A 15,528-nucleotide genomic window follows, 5' to 3' on the forward strand; every position below is an offset into this window, starting at 1 on the left:
ATCAAAATAAGTTAAGTGTACTTAATATTTTTTGTAAACTCAGCAGTAACATTTTACAGTGCAGTTGTTATCCCTACCTGTAATACCTACCTGGTACATGTTCCTGTGGAAGTTTATGCCTGTGACTGTCTCTTACCTTTGGAATATGGTTACATTGTAATTTTGTAATCTTGTTTGGTTATCTTGTAACAGCTACAGGAACATTTACCAATCGCAACATAGCTACACGAACAACATCCAATTGTAAAAGATTACTGAACTGAAGTCACTGCTCAAAAATATTACTGCCGTCTAGTTACTGCTTTAGTCCGATCATTATTGCTTTTGTCATTATTGTATAATGCGATGCAAAAGTGTAGAGTTTAGTGCTTACATTCTGCACATGATAGAAGCCAAGTGGTGGACCTCGTCCAGTGTTCTTCAAAGGCTCTGTGGAAAATGCTTCATCGTGCCTGTGAATAAAACTGCAAACCGGGAGCAGTAATGATGAATGTTTATTAGACACAGATCACATGTTCGAAAAATGATACTGTCTTTAAACTGGCAAATGTTTCTGCCCAAAAATATGGTTTTTCTGCCCAAAAATATGTTTTTTTTTAACTTTATTAGGAAACAATATTCTTGTTTACAAAAAGGCCTTACTTGAACTGGCAGAATATGTCTGCATACTCTGAAGATATGCTTGATGCCTGAAGCACAGTAACTCTGAATGTGAAGACTTCCCCAATTCTCAAATGATCCAGAGCTCCATCCAGGATGCCATCAAGACCTGTTATGACAGAGGTCTCCTCCTCATCTGAGTTAGCTAGAGAAACACAGAATTTAAGTCAAGTGAAAAAAAAATATGTATAATAAATAAAATAAACTCCCATCGGACAGCTCCAGAGATAAGTGTTTTAAATTAAGTGTAAAATTCCTACATAATTTACAGTATATTAAACATCACAAATACGATAAGTAGTTGCCTTACAGGTGTTATTGTTGACTTCATCTGATGAAAGACATATTTCTGGATTCTGGCCCTCCCCTTCCACGATTTGCAGCTCTTCCTGAGAGACACCAGCAAGGGACAGACCAGCAAGGGACAGACCAGCAGGGCAAGACTCTGATTGGTACTGCTCAAAAGAAAACATCAAGTGTAACTTTTGCATTTGTTGTGTTATGTATGCTGATGCACTGGTTTGTTTTAACTTGGTTACAATAACCATTATTCATCCTCTTAGTCAACTTTGCTTTAGCAAACTAACCATACTAGTCAACCAGCCATTACACTGCTAACGGGCATTAATTGGCCTGGACATTCATGCTACATGTAGGTACACTTAACCATCATAAGCATGTTCGCAGGATGGTCCCAGTGCCTGGTCAGTCTGTTCTGATGTGCTTGTTTTTTAGAGGTTCTGACTATTTGTCAGATGGTAGGTCTAGGACAAGCTGAACGTCAACTAGACACCAACTTGAAATACAAACTGACCAAACTAAAAGGCTTTAGAGTGTTTGAATATCAATACCTTTTCAAACTGCTGATCATCAAAGGAAATCCTGGCAGTTCCTGACTGTCTAACAACAGAGCCATAGTCTGGTGCCTCTTCATCGGCTGGAGGAAAAACCAGAGCACCTTCACATCACTTCCTCAAGTCATATGCAACCTGTCCTTCAGATCAACAATCTCCCAGGCCAAAATACACCTTAAATCCTTATTATAGATTATATACATTGCTAATTTCTTCAAACATTCATAAATATCTACACTTGAAATTTTGATTGGAGCCAAAAAGGAAGTTATACAACAATATATATAACTGAGTTATTGAACAGACCTGCGAGTCATATTGTTTTGGTGCTGCAGGACATTTGCAGTCCTAATTTTACCTGATATTGCCTGTACAGCTACTCTGAGGAAGCCTTTGACATCTCCCTTTTCACTGACAATGGCAATCCGATGGACCAGGGTCACAGGATAGAGCAAATTACTTAAATACACAAATGACCTAAAGGAGAGGAAAAATAATAAAAATGCTGTATGTTCAAAAGATCAGAACTAACGCAACATTGCGAAACAAAGCAATTACACACAAGAAGGGACTACTGTAGCCCCTGGACATGATGAGTTAGGTGAGGGCAGTATAAATGTATTCATACATCACTGCAACTTAATAATATGGCTGGGAGTCGATTCCAAAGGTTGGCACCTATTTAATTAGAGCAGGGATAACAAGATGGAAGACATTGAACGTCTTGGTTACATATGTAACCTCAGTTCCCTGATGGAGGGAACGAGACGTTGTGTCGAGAACCAATCAACTCTGACTACTATAGGAAAGGCCACTGAAATTTGGCGAATTAAATTTGCATGCCGGTCTCCGCCCCCGGATGTCTGGTATAAAAGGAAGCCGGCGTGCAGCATTCATTAACCTCTTGTTCTGAAGAGCCTGAGAGCCTCTCACGACTGCAGCAGAATACGATACGTGTTTGTGGTGTTACCGGAACGCTCCGCACTGCTCTAAGCGGGCCTCGAACCGGGTCGGTCCGGCATGGGAGTCGGGCGCTCAAGCGAGGAGGCTAAAGACCGCAGTCTCTAGCGTCTGTCGCTAGAGCGTCCTTGAGGCCGGGGAGTTAGGTTTACATACTGCACAGCACTTCACTAGCTTGCCTCCGTTACAGTGGCATAAGGGACACAACGTCTTGTTCCCTCCATCAGGGAACTGAAGTTACATAGGTAACCAAGACGTTCCCTTTCTGTCGGTCTCTCGACATTGTGTCGAGAACGACAGATGGGGTTGCCTATGGAAAACACCACAACGCTGTATCGCGTCACAATCTCTAGCGAAGCGACGGAAACAGGCCTGGGTGTGTCAGCTCGATGCTTTCCCGAAACTGTAACCTTCCAGTGTGGTGGTCGGGGGGTTCCAGAGCTTTCTTGGAGAAAGATGGGTACCGCCCTGACCGGTAACCTTTCACGGACGGAAGCTCTCTACTGGTGAGAGGCCGTCCGGCTCGGGTTTACACCGGGTAAACGCAACTTCCTTAATTAGGGATGCGCCGCAGAGGCCACCTCCTACCCGTGGGGAGGAATATGGTGGATATAGGTATGGTCTCGTCCTTGGAGGAGAACGCATGGAACGTGCGGACTGAGTAGTTAACCGCGAGGTGGAGGTCCACCTGGGAAGGCTCATGGGTTACCAGGAGTGGGAACCATTCTCATAAGGATACATCAGACGGAACAACCCACAGAGGGGGTGTTTACAGACGTGTGGTAGCACTAGGTCCGGTTAGAGCTATCTGTGATAGTTATATGGTATCCCGGCCTAAGGGGGAAGGCTGCTCTGCCCAGCCAGCCCCAGGGTGTGCTTGCTTAGTGATGGAATGCCTGTTCTTAGCCATATGTTTGGGTAAGAAGAGAGGTAGATAGCACACTGACGGTTGTTAACCCTTGCGAAGGTGTTTGGGCGTAGCCCAACTCGCAGCTCAACAGATGTCTGCTAGGGAGGCGCTTCTGGCCAGTGCCCAGGAGGTGGCAATACCCCATGCGGAGTGAGCCCTCACTGCCAATGGGCATAGGAGATTCTGAGATCGGAATGTCATCGTAACGGCATCCACGACCAAGAGCGCCAGCCTCTGCTTCGAGACAGCTTTCCCCTTCTCCTGTCCTCCAATACAGACACTGGAGAGGCCCCCCAGGACCACTTTAGGGTCCCAAGAGTGTATGGATTATTGATGAGGCGGATTCCGCCCTCTCGCGCCCTCCAGGGAGGCGTCCGTCGTCACCACGACTTGCCTCGTAACCTGCCCAGAGGGACCTTAGTCCGTCGAAAAGTCATGGAAGACCAGGGGTTATGGTGTTGCAGCGCGGTAAAATGTGGCTGCTTCTTCACCGTCAAAAACTGCTGGCCGCAGTCCTCGAAAGCGGACTTTCTCGGTGTCACTCATCTGCGCAAGGTTCAGCCGGGGGTGTCTCTCCTGGACCACTACCGTGGACATCGTCCGACCCATGGCCCGTGCCGCCAACTTAGTCGCCCGTAGAGCGCTGTCAGTGGTGGCACGGAAATCCTGCATTATACCCGGGTCAGCCTTACCCTCGTGGAGCTCTCTCAACACCCTGGCCCGGCGGACCTATAGGATGGCGTAGAGAGAGGAGGCAGCCTGGCCTGCGGCAGCGCAAGCCTCCGACACCAGTGATGCCGTAGTCCTACACGCTTTGGCCGGTAGGCATGGCCGATTTCCCCAGGTGGTAGACGCCCACGGCACAGGTGCACCGCAGGCGCACATTTCACCCGGGGGATCTCGACGTAGCCTTTGGCTGCCTCACCACAGAGGGAAAGTAAGGGAGCCGGAGCTTGCTTGACTGGAGCAGGCCCGTGAGTGGAGCGCTCCAAGTTTTATACAGCTCCTCATGCACCAAGGGAAAAAATGGCCCCCGAGTGGGCGCGGTTTGCACCGCCCTCCGAACTCAGGAACCACGTATCCCCGGGTTAGCACGGTTGACATCACTTCTGCTTCCTCCTGAGTTTGACCGCTGAGGGTGGAGCTCGGATTCGTCAGAGTCGGATGCCAGTCTCCCTCCGATGCTGCGAGCGACATCTCATCTACGTCACGCATCATTTCCGAGCACGTGCCTGAGGATACGGAGGGTATGCCACCTCCGGTTAAGGAACGTTAAGAAGAGCGAATCGGGGTGCACTTGGCTGGCAGGATCACGAACGCTGCTTATACAGGCAGACTTCGGGGCCGTACCCACCGATGTGACGGCCCGGGTAGCAGACGAAAAGGTGGCTGGTTCCCGTAGGAAGACAGTCACCCGTGACCGCAACTTCTGAATGACAATCTGCCCGCAGTGCGGGCAAGATGTGCCAACGAACGCTGCTTCAGCGTGCAGGACGCCCAGATACCTAACGCAGCGATCGTGTCCATCCCCCTCCTCGATGAGGGTGCCACACTCAAGAAAACAGCGGGACATGACGCGCTGGAGAATGCTCAGTCCTGAAAAGGACTTTTTAGAAAAAATCTCTAATACCTCCGGAACCGCAGAGACCCCCAGGGGAAGGGTGCTGCAGGTAGGGAGGATCCGCTGCTCTAAGTCATAGATCCGGCAATGTAGAAGTACAATTTGTTGAATTATTTTTGTTCGTAGTCATGAGCGAAGGATCTGAAGAACAAAAGGTAAATGAATGCTGCACGCCTGATTCCTTTTATACCGGACATTCGGGGGCGGAGACCGGCATGCAAATTTCATTCGCCATATTTCATTGGCCTTTACTATAGTAGTCAGAGTTGATTGGTTCTCAAGGGCGAACCCCATCTGTCGTTCTCGACACAACGTCGAGAGACCGACAGAAAGGGAACTCAGGTTAATTCCTGATATTTCAAGTGATGTTTAGTCCATGCATGAATGAATGCCTGAATTCATGATCATTCGTGTACCCTTACCATAAACTGTTACCAATGCTTCAACCAAGATTCAAACCCTTGCCAATATGCCAATCAAAAGCACTAACCACTCTCCCACACACTCAAACGATCACCCCGACAAACATACAGATTGTAATTCGTCAATTATTGTTTGAATCAGTGGTGCTCAACTCTGGCCTGCGGGATCTATTTTCTTTTCATGAGCCAGGTATTAATTTTTCCTTTTTGTTACTAGACTTAGACTGACTTTATTTGTCATTTTAGATTTTCATCCAAAATGAAATTTTGTTGAAATGACACAAAGAACAACAGGAATCAAATGGAGGCAGTATACACAGTTGAAGAAATATATATAAAATAAGCAATATAAAAAGTTACAAAAACTTTGTATAAATGTCTGGAGCGCAATAACATTTTTAAGTTATGATGAGCTGTTTCGGATTTCAAATTATGTAATTTTAATCAAAATCAAGCATTAAATGCTGCATTGTGGTGAGAGGATGTTAACAAAAACACATACATTTATGGTTTAAAAATATAGTCATCCACTTATCAATGTCAGGCTTTTGTGAATATAACTTTGTAAAAATGAGGATCAACTGAAGTTGTTATGCATACAGTCCTGGGAAACTTTAAGAGTCCCCTGCTTTAGTCACCTTACTATATAAAATATGTGTCCATTCCTGGGGATAAAGTCTTATGTTTTTCCAATACAATTACATCGTAAAAGTGTGCAGTAAACAATTGATCTTACTCTGTAAATGATGTTAATGCTACGTTAAAGATGTAATGTTATAATCTGTAAGTATTTAAAAATCAAATAAAGAATAGTTACGGAACAATCTGGCCTATACCTGTATAAGACTATGTGTTGAGATAAAGTACATTACAGTATATTGTTCCAGTGGTTTCAGCGCCACCTGGGGTGTGTTCCAGAAAGCTTGTTATGTGACATAACCGGGTAAGTTTAAGGGCTAGTTAGTTGATAACCCCGACTTTTGCTTCCAAAAACAGCTACAACTTTCAGCAACTTACTCTCTGAAGATAACCTGCTCCCGAGTAGGTTAAGTTCCAGGGTTAGTTCATTTTAAGGAAATGTTACTAAGCTATAGGGGTTGTCTGCATATGCGTGTGCATTTGATGAGCGTCAAGTGTACGTGGAAGCATAGGTTCCATATAATATATTAAAAATATTCTGCAATATTAAAATTACATTTCCAATCTCACCCATCACAATTTAGCCTTCACAACTATTTTTTATTTAATTTATTATTTAACCTTTTAAAATGAAATAATCTTTAAATAAAATAATGTAAGCTGTTCTTGTTAAACTTTTTGTATTTATATTAAATACTGTATATACTTTGAATTAGGTTAATTAAAACATCTCCAAATATCACTGGATAAATATACACACCTTACAATTTCCAACAGTTAAAGGATGTTAATAGTGAAGTATTTAAGTAAAATCCAAGATATTAGAGAAAAAATTATAACAATGCGTCCAGAAGTGAAACCCGCTGAACAAACTAACTACAGCACCCCTAAGGAGAAATTGCAATCATTATCTACAGTAGATCACGAGGAACTCTCTAAAATCATTAGATCATCCAAATCAACAACATGCCTGCTAGACCCTATACCTACAAAACTACTGAAAGAAATGCTCCCGGAAATTATAGATCCTCTTCTTAATATTATTAACTCATCTCTGACATTAGGTCATGTACCTAAAGCATTTAAGGTGGCTGTTATAAGGCCCCTTGTCAAAAAACCCAAACTCGACCCTAGAGAACTAGGGAATTACAGGCCTATATCGAATTTACCCTTTATATCTAAAGTTCTTGAAAAAGTAGTATCAACTCAGTTATGCTCCTTCCTCCAAAGGAATAACATTAATGAAGAATTCCAGTCTGGATTTCGAGCATGTCACAGTACAGAGACTGATTTGATCAGAGTTACAAATGATCTGCTTTTAGTGTCTGACCGTGGCTGTATTTCGTTATTGGTGCTGCTAGACCTTAGTGCTGCATTTGACACCATTGACCACAGCATACTCCTATACAGACTCGAAAAGTATGTCGGCATTAATGGAATAGCTTTGAAATGGTTTAAGTCCTATTTATCTGACCGTTTTCAATTTGTAGCAATGAACAATGATATGTCCCGCAAATCGCAAGTCCAGTACGGTGTACCACAGGGCTCAGTCTTAGGGCCTCTGCTCTTTGCATTATATATGCTACCTCTAGGAGATATATTAAAGCGACATGGAATTAGCTTTCACTGTTATGCTGATCATACTCAACTTTATATTTCCTCGAAGCCTCATGAAACCGAGCAGTTCCATCGAATAAAGGAATGCATAGTTGATTTAAAAAACAGGATGAGTAACAATTTTTTACTACTGAACTCAGACAAAACAGAAGTGTTACTTACTGGACCAAAAACCGTCATACGTAACAACCAAGAATACTGCTTAACTATTTACGGATGCTCCATAAAATCCTCGTCGTCAGCTAAGAATCCTGGCATTGTATTCAATATTAATCTGTCATTTGAGAGCCATGTCGCCAACACCTGTAAAATTGCATTTTTCCATTTTAAGAATATATCTAAACTACGTCATATGCTGTCACTGTCAGATGCAGAGAAATTAATTCATGCATTTATGACATCAAGACTAGATTACAGTAATGCACTTTTAGGTGGTTGCCCTGCAGGCCTATTAAAAAAACTGCAACTGGTTCAAAACGCGGCAGCTCGAGTTCTTACACGTACAAAAAAGTAAGAGCATATAACCCCTGTTCTGTCAACCTTGCACTGGTTACCTATATAGCATCGCATTAACTTTAAGATCTTGCTTATTACCTATAAAGCCCTACATGGTCTAGCGCCGCAGCAGTATTTGAATGAACTTATATTGTATTACCATCCTCCACGTGCATTACACTCTCAGGCGTCCTGTCAGTTGGTAATACCTAGAGTTTCAAAATCAAGTGCAGGTGGTTGATCCTTTTCTTATCTAGCGCCTAAACTTTGGAATATTCTTCCCTGCACTGTCCGGGAGCCAGACACACTCTGTCAGTTTAAATCTAGACTAAAGACGCATCCTTTTTAATCTTGCATACACTACACTTCCATAATATTAATCCTCAGAGGATTTAGGCTGCATTATTTAGATCAACCGGAACCAGGAACACATCCAACAACAAATGATATACTTGTTGCATCAAAGAGTGCAGAACAGTACTCTACTCTCAGCCAGTCTTGTCTTTTTGTTCCAAGGTTACTGCAGGATGCAGTTCATGCCCATACCTGATGGAAGAGCTGAGAATGTGAAGGAATGACCTGACAAGAGCTGAGATGATAGAGTTGGATAAAGGAAGCGGCAACTTGATACGATTTTTCTACAACACTTCAAGTGCTATTAGATTGTTTATGATAATCTTAAATCTATAATTTACCTTATAAGTAAGTTTATTTATTTTTTATTTAGCCTTGTTGTGCAACCACTGTTGGGCTTGTGCAGAGGCAGCAGCTTTTGCCAGAGGGGAACTGGAATCCCCTGGTTGGGCCTGGGTTCTCCTGAGTTTTTTTTTTCTCGATTTTAGTTTAGAGTTCCTCGCCACCGTTTGCATATTGTTTTGCACTATTTGCCTGGCCGGGGGGGCTGCTTTAGAATTTAGAAGTTAGACATAATTAATATTGCATATAAGAATATAAAGGCCGTTTAATATTTGACCTGTGGTTCTCTCTCCTTTATCTCAAATATGTGCTTTCACTGTGCGGGTGTGCAAGTGTGTTTGTGTGTGTGCGTCTATGTCAATGTGTGTACTCAACTCAACTCAACTTTATTTATATAGCGCTTTTTACAATTTTCATTGTTACAAAGCAGCTGTACATGAGACACATTTAATACAAGTATGAATTCTAAAGCAGCCCCCCCGGCCAGGCAGATAGTGCAAAACAATATGCAAACGGTGGTGAGGAACCCAAAACTCCCATCGAGAAAAAAAACCTCAGGGGAACCCAGGCCCAACCAGGGGATTCCAGTTCCCCTCTGGCAAAAGCTGCTGCCTCTGCACAAGCTCATCAGTGCTTGCACAACAAGGCTTAATAAAAATATAAAAATTAAAGATTATCATTAACAATCTAATAGCATTTGAAATGTTGTAGAAAAAAACAAAGTTGTCGCGTCCTTTATCCAGCTCTATCCTCTTAGCACTTGTCAGGTCACCGCTTCCCATTCTCAGCTCTGCCATCAGGTCTGGGCATGAACTGCATCCTGCGGTAACCTTGGAACAAAGAGACAAGACTGGCTGAGAGTAGAGTACTGTTCTGCACTCTTTGATGCAACAAGTACATCATTTGTTGTTGGATGTGTTCCTGGTTCCGGTTGATCTAAATAATGCAGCCTAAATCCTCTGAGGATTAATATTATGGAGGTGTAGTGTATGCAAGATTAAAAAGATGAGTCTTTAGTCTAGATTTAAACTGACAGAGTGTGTCTGCCTCCCGGACCGTGCAGGGAAGAATATTCCAAAGTTTAGGCGCTAGATAAGAAAAGGCCTACCTTTTCTTAATCTACCACCTGCACTTGATTTTGAAATTCTAGGTATTACCAACTGACAGGACCCCTTAGAGCGTAATGTACGTGGTGGTCTGTAATACAATAGAAGTTCATTCAAATACTGCGGCGCTAGACCATGTAGGGCTTTATAGGTAATAAGCAAGATCTTAAAGTTAATGCGATGCTTTATAGGTAACCAGTGCAAGGTTGACAGAACCGGGGTTATATGCTCATACTTTTTTGTACGTGTAAGAACTCGAGCTGCCGCGTTTTGAACCAGTTGCAGTTTTTGTAATAGGCCCGCAGGGCAACCACCTAGAAGTGCATTACAGTAATCTAGTCTTGATGTCATGAATGCATGAATTAATTTCTCTGCATCTGACAGTGACAGCATATGACGTAATTTAGATATATTCTTAAGATGGAAAAATGCAATTTTACAGGTGTTTGCGACATGGCTTTCAAATGAGAGAGTACTGTCAAATACAACGCCAAGATTCTTAGCTGATGACGAGGATTTTATGGAGCAACCGTCAATCGTTAAGCAGTATTCTTGGTTGTTAAGCATAGCAGTTTTCGGTCCAGTAAGTAACACTTCTGTTTTGTCCGAGTTTAGTAGTAAAAAATTGTTACTCATCCACATTTTTAAGTCAACTATGCAATCCTTTATTCGATGAAACTGCTGGGTTTCATGAGGCATCGAGGAAATATAAAGTTGAGTATCATCAGCATAACAGTGAAAGCTAATTCCGTGTCGCTTTATTATGTCTCTTAGAGGTAGCATGTATAATGCGAAGAGCAGGGGTCCCAAGACTGAGCCCTGTGGTACACCGTACTGGACTTGTGATTTGCGGGACACCTCATTGTTTATTGCTACAAATTGAAAACGGTCGGATAAATAAGACTTAAACCATTTCAATGCTATTCCGTTAATGCCGACGTAATTTTCGAGTCTATGTAGAAGTATGCTGTGGTCAATGGTGTCAAATGCAGCACTGAGGTCTAGCAGCACCAATAACGAAATACAGCCACGGTCAGACGCTAAAAGCAGATCATTTGTAACTCTGATCAAAGCAGTCTCTGTACTGTGACATGCTCGAAATCCAGACTGAAATTCATCATTAATGTCATTCCTTTGGAGGAAGGAGCATAATTGAGTTGAAACTACTTTTTCCAGAACTTTAGATATAAAAGGTAAATTCGATATAGGCCTGTAATTCCCTAGTTCTTTGGGGTCGAGTTTGTTTTTTTTAAAAGAGGCCTTATAACAGCCACCTTAAATGCTTTAGGCACATGTCCTAATGTCAGAGATGAGTTACTAATACTAAGAAGAGGATCTATAATTTCGGGGAGCATTTCTTTCAGTAGTTTTGTAGGTATAGGGTCTAGCATGCATGTTGATGATTTAGATGATTTAATGATTTTAGACAGTTCATCGTGATCTACTGTAGAAAATAATTGCAATTTCTCCTTAGGGGTGCTGTAGTTAGTTTGTTCAGCGGATTTCACTACAGGTTGCATTGTTATAATTTTTTCTCTTATATCTTGGATTTTACTTGTGAAGTAGTTCATAAATTCATCACTGTTATGCTGATAATCAGAATCTGACGTCGATGACGACTTATTTTTTGTTAATTTAGCCACGGTGTTAAATAAGAACCTAGGGTTGTGATGGTTTTCCTCTATTAGTGTTGAAAAGTAGGCGGATCTAGACGTTTTTATTGCATTCCTGTAATTTCGAGTACTATCCTTCCATGCTATACGAAATACCTCTAAATTCGTTTTCTTAAAGTTGCGCTCCATTTTACGGGATGCTTTTTTTAGAGTCTGAGTGTGTTCATTATACCACGGTGTTGGGCTGCTATTTTTAATTTTCTTTAAACGCAGAGGAGCAACTGTGTCTAATATTTCCGAGAAAGTAGAGTTAAAATGTTCAATAGTAGTGTCAAAATCGTCAACGTTATTACTCATGCTGGATATTTTAGACAGTTCAGGCAGATTATCGAGAAACGCATCTTTGGTAGTTGAAGTAATCGTTCTACCATATTTGTAACAAGGAGTTTGATTTGCAGCCGTAGGCCATTGAAGCAAACATAATATCAGATAATGATCCGAAATATCTTCACTCTGCTGAACGATTTTAACATCGTCCACATTTATACCATAAGAAAGTATTAAATCTAAAGTATGATTACGAAGGTGAGTGGGTCCTGACACATGTTGACTAACGCCCATGGAGTTAAGAGTGTCTTTGAAAGCCAGTCCCAAGGCATCTGTATCATTGTCTACATGGATATTAAAGTCACCGACGACAAGGACTCTATCTGCGGCCAGTACTAGTTCTGATAAGAACCCACCAAAATCTTTAATAAAATCTGTGTGGTGCCCTGGAGGCCTATATACAATAGCTAGAATAAATTTTAAAAATGTTTTGTCCTTAGTATTAGGTGTCGATACGTGAAGTACCATGACTTCGAAAGAACTGTACTTAAAATTAGACTTCTGAGAGGTAATAAAAGAATTCTTGTAAAGTGCAGCGACACCTCCCCCTCTACCTTTTAGACGAGGCTCGTGTTTATAGTAATAATCATGGGGAACGGATTCATTTAGAGTAATAAAATCATCTGGCTTTAGCCATGTTTCTGTCAAACAAAGCATGTCTATTTTATGATCGATTATCAAATCGTTAACAAAAAGTGCTTTATTTGAGAGAGATCTAATATTAAGCAATCCGAGTCGTAACAGCTGATTATCTGTATTTTGTTCATGTTTGATTTGTTTAACGTTTATTAAATTACTTTCAAGAGGTTTACGCAATATCTTATGTTTGCTAATCCGGGGGACAGACACAGTCTCTATTTTATGTTGTTTGTAAGAAGGGATTATTACATGTTGTATATTTTGTGTATTCTGTAACGCGAGACGGCAAGCAGACAGTTGGTTAAGCCATTCTGTCTCCTTCCTGACCTGGGCCCTAGGTAGTCAGACTTTAGCATTATTAAGACTGTGTGCCAAATTTCTAGAGAGGAGGGAAACCCCATCCCAGGAGGGATGGAGACCATCTCGTTTCAACAGGTCAGGTCTGCCCTCAAAACTCTTCCAGTTATTTATAAAATCTATATTATTCTGCAGGCACCACTCAGACAACCAGCCATTTAGTGATGATAATCTGCTATAAATCTCATCACCACGGTAAGCAGTAAGGGGGCCAGAGAATATTACAGTGTCTGACATCGTTTTTGCGAGCTCACACACCTCTTTAATATTATCTTTAGTGATCTCCGATTGACGGAGTCTAACATCATTTGTGCCGACATGAATAACAATCTTACTGTATTTACGATTAGCCTTAGCCAGCACATTTAAGTTTGACTTGATGTCAGGCGCTCTGGCTCCCGGTAAACATTTGACTATTGTGGCTGGTGTCTCTATGTTAACGTTCCGGACAATAGAATCACCGATCACTAGGGCACTTTCAGCAGGTTTCTCAGTCGGTGCGTCACTGAGCGGGGCAAACCTGTTCGAGACTTTAATCGGAACGGTTGAGTGATGTTTTGTCCTGCGACTATGCCGTCTCACCGTCACAAAGTTTCCCAGCTGCAGGGGATTTTCAACCGGAACCGATCTGTGTGCGCTAACATTGCTCGCATCCGAAGTGTTTTCTACGGTTCTTACACTCTTACTATCCTCAAATAAAGATTGGATGCGAGACTCTAATTCTAAAATCTTCTCCGTCAGCCTAACTACTTCCCTGCATTTATCACATGTAAAACCCTCGCCGCTGACAGAGAAGGCTAAACTAAACATATGACATGAGGTGCAAGTAACAACAATAGGAATAGAAGCCATAACTCACCGGGTATGAAGTGCAATCCTAACTTACCAAGGTTGCTTGATGAGTCTTAGTATATACACTTAAAAAGAGAAACAGTTAGCACACAAGACAAATAGGGGGAGATGATATTCCACAATGTAAACAGAAGGCAAGCTAACACGCTAATATGCTAGCGGCGTTACGTTTCAATGAATATAGGTTTAAAATATAAAGTTATAAATAATTCGGCAACGACAGTGATATGTAACGATAGTAAAATACACTAATAATAAGACCAAGAACAAATGTGAGGTGAAGCAAGTGTCAGAGGATACAAACTAGCCGCCGGCAGCGATGCAATCAGGAACCGGGACGTATGTATGCATATTGTGTGTGTGGAGCATATGTATGTCTGTCTTTTGTTGTTTTCACCTTTTTCTTGTTTTTACAGGTATATGCCTTTAGTTATTTTCTTGTTTTCAATATGTGTCATGTACAGCTGCTTTGTGACAGTGAAAATTGTAAAAAGCGCTATATAAATAAAGTTGAGTTGAGTATTTTAACTCCAGAGCAATTGCATATCATCTATCTTCTCCACTTATTATGCAATATTTGATGCATTGGGTCAACGATATTTGTGGCCAATGGTTAGAGAGCCAGATTTAAAACTCAAAGGTTGCAAGTTCGACTCCCAGGCTGGCAGGTTTCCAAGGCTTTATTAGGTGACCCCCAATTGGATCACAATGGCAAATTGTTCACATATTTAAATTCTTAATATAATTTCAAATCCATTTACATAAAAAATACATAAAAAACTAAGACTTAAGGTTTTCAGAACTGAATGTATTCCTCTTTTTCGATCCTCAGCCTCCTCCTGCAGTTAAGTATTGAAAGGCCTTTCTCCAAATTACAATTAGACTTTCTTTTAAATATTTAATTTATAGCATTTTAGTTTTAATTTAATTTTATGATTTTTAGAACACACTTTATACTCTGATGCGGATTTAAGTCTTCTGTGAAAAAAAACTCTGATTTATAACGTTGTTTTACAGTCAAAGCTTTAAGCTTCCCGGCGGTTTCCATGGTGACTCTTGAAATCTGTGATCCATTGACACCGTCTTCATGTTGTTTCTGTGAGCGCGCGTTAACTCTGGGTATCTTTCAGGAGGTTGGTTAAACTTACTCTTCAAAGGTGTTTTGGAACCGACATACCCCGAGGAAGCAAGGTTTGTGTTAATCAACTGTTCTGCAGTTCAACTTCTGCAGAGCTTTTCCTCACCTTCATCCTCCCCCTCCTCAAACTCTGAACACGGATTATCCGATGAGAAATCGTCATCCAGATCATTTAGTTCTTTTTTAACCTCTTGTCTGACCATGACATGATCAGCTCAGTAAGTTCAGAGCTCGATGTGTGCTCAGAGGAGGTGGGGGAGGAGTTAGAGTCACTCTCTTTCTCACAAAGTCATGTGGAGAAATGGGTTTAGTTAAAGACATAGTTTTCCCTGTTAGTTTGAGGGGAATTCTGTCTATTTAAAGTATGTTCACAAGAGGTTAAGTAAAACCTTAAAAAAAAAAGCTTATTTAATTAGCCAACTTGGAAGCTTATAGGCTGGGCAATGAAGTTTTCATTCACACACTTTAAGACATTATGAAGACAACATTAGGAACAAAATATAGCTGCGAGCAGCAAATACGGTGTCAAGCCCAACAATGATGCAAAGGGAACGATTTTGGA

At 41.6% G+C, this 15,528-nt stretch overlaps 1 protein-coding gene across 1 annotated transcript in view; it reads right to left on the reverse strand.

The window, feature by feature from the left end:
- The window catches only part of kif1aa (kinesin family member 1Aa), a 211,055-nt gene that overhangs the window by 67,540 nt on the left and 127,987 nt on the right, over positions 1-15,528 (reverse strand). Inside the window, exons 25-29 of the mRNA XM_056751227.1 lie at positions 1,873-1,991; positions 1,512-1,597; positions 947-1,103; positions 643-805; positions 374-464 (exon numbers count right to left, since the gene is read on the reverse strand). Coding sequence (XP_056607205.1) covers positions 374-464; positions 643-805; positions 947-1,103; positions 1,512-1,597; positions 1,873-1,991 — 616 coding nt within the window. The remainder of the gene's footprint in view (positions 1-373; positions 465-642; positions 806-946; positions 1,104-1,511; positions 1,598-1,872; positions 1,992-15,528) is intronic.

This window comes from Triplophysa dalaica, chromosome 6 (genome assembly GCF_015846415.1).
Source record: "Triplophysa dalaica isolate WHDGS20190420 chromosome 6, ASM1584641v1, whole genome shotgun sequence".
Classification (NCBI taxonomy): domain Eukaryota; kingdom Metazoa; phylum Chordata; class Actinopteri; order Cypriniformes; family Nemacheilidae; genus Triplophysa; species Triplophysa dalaica.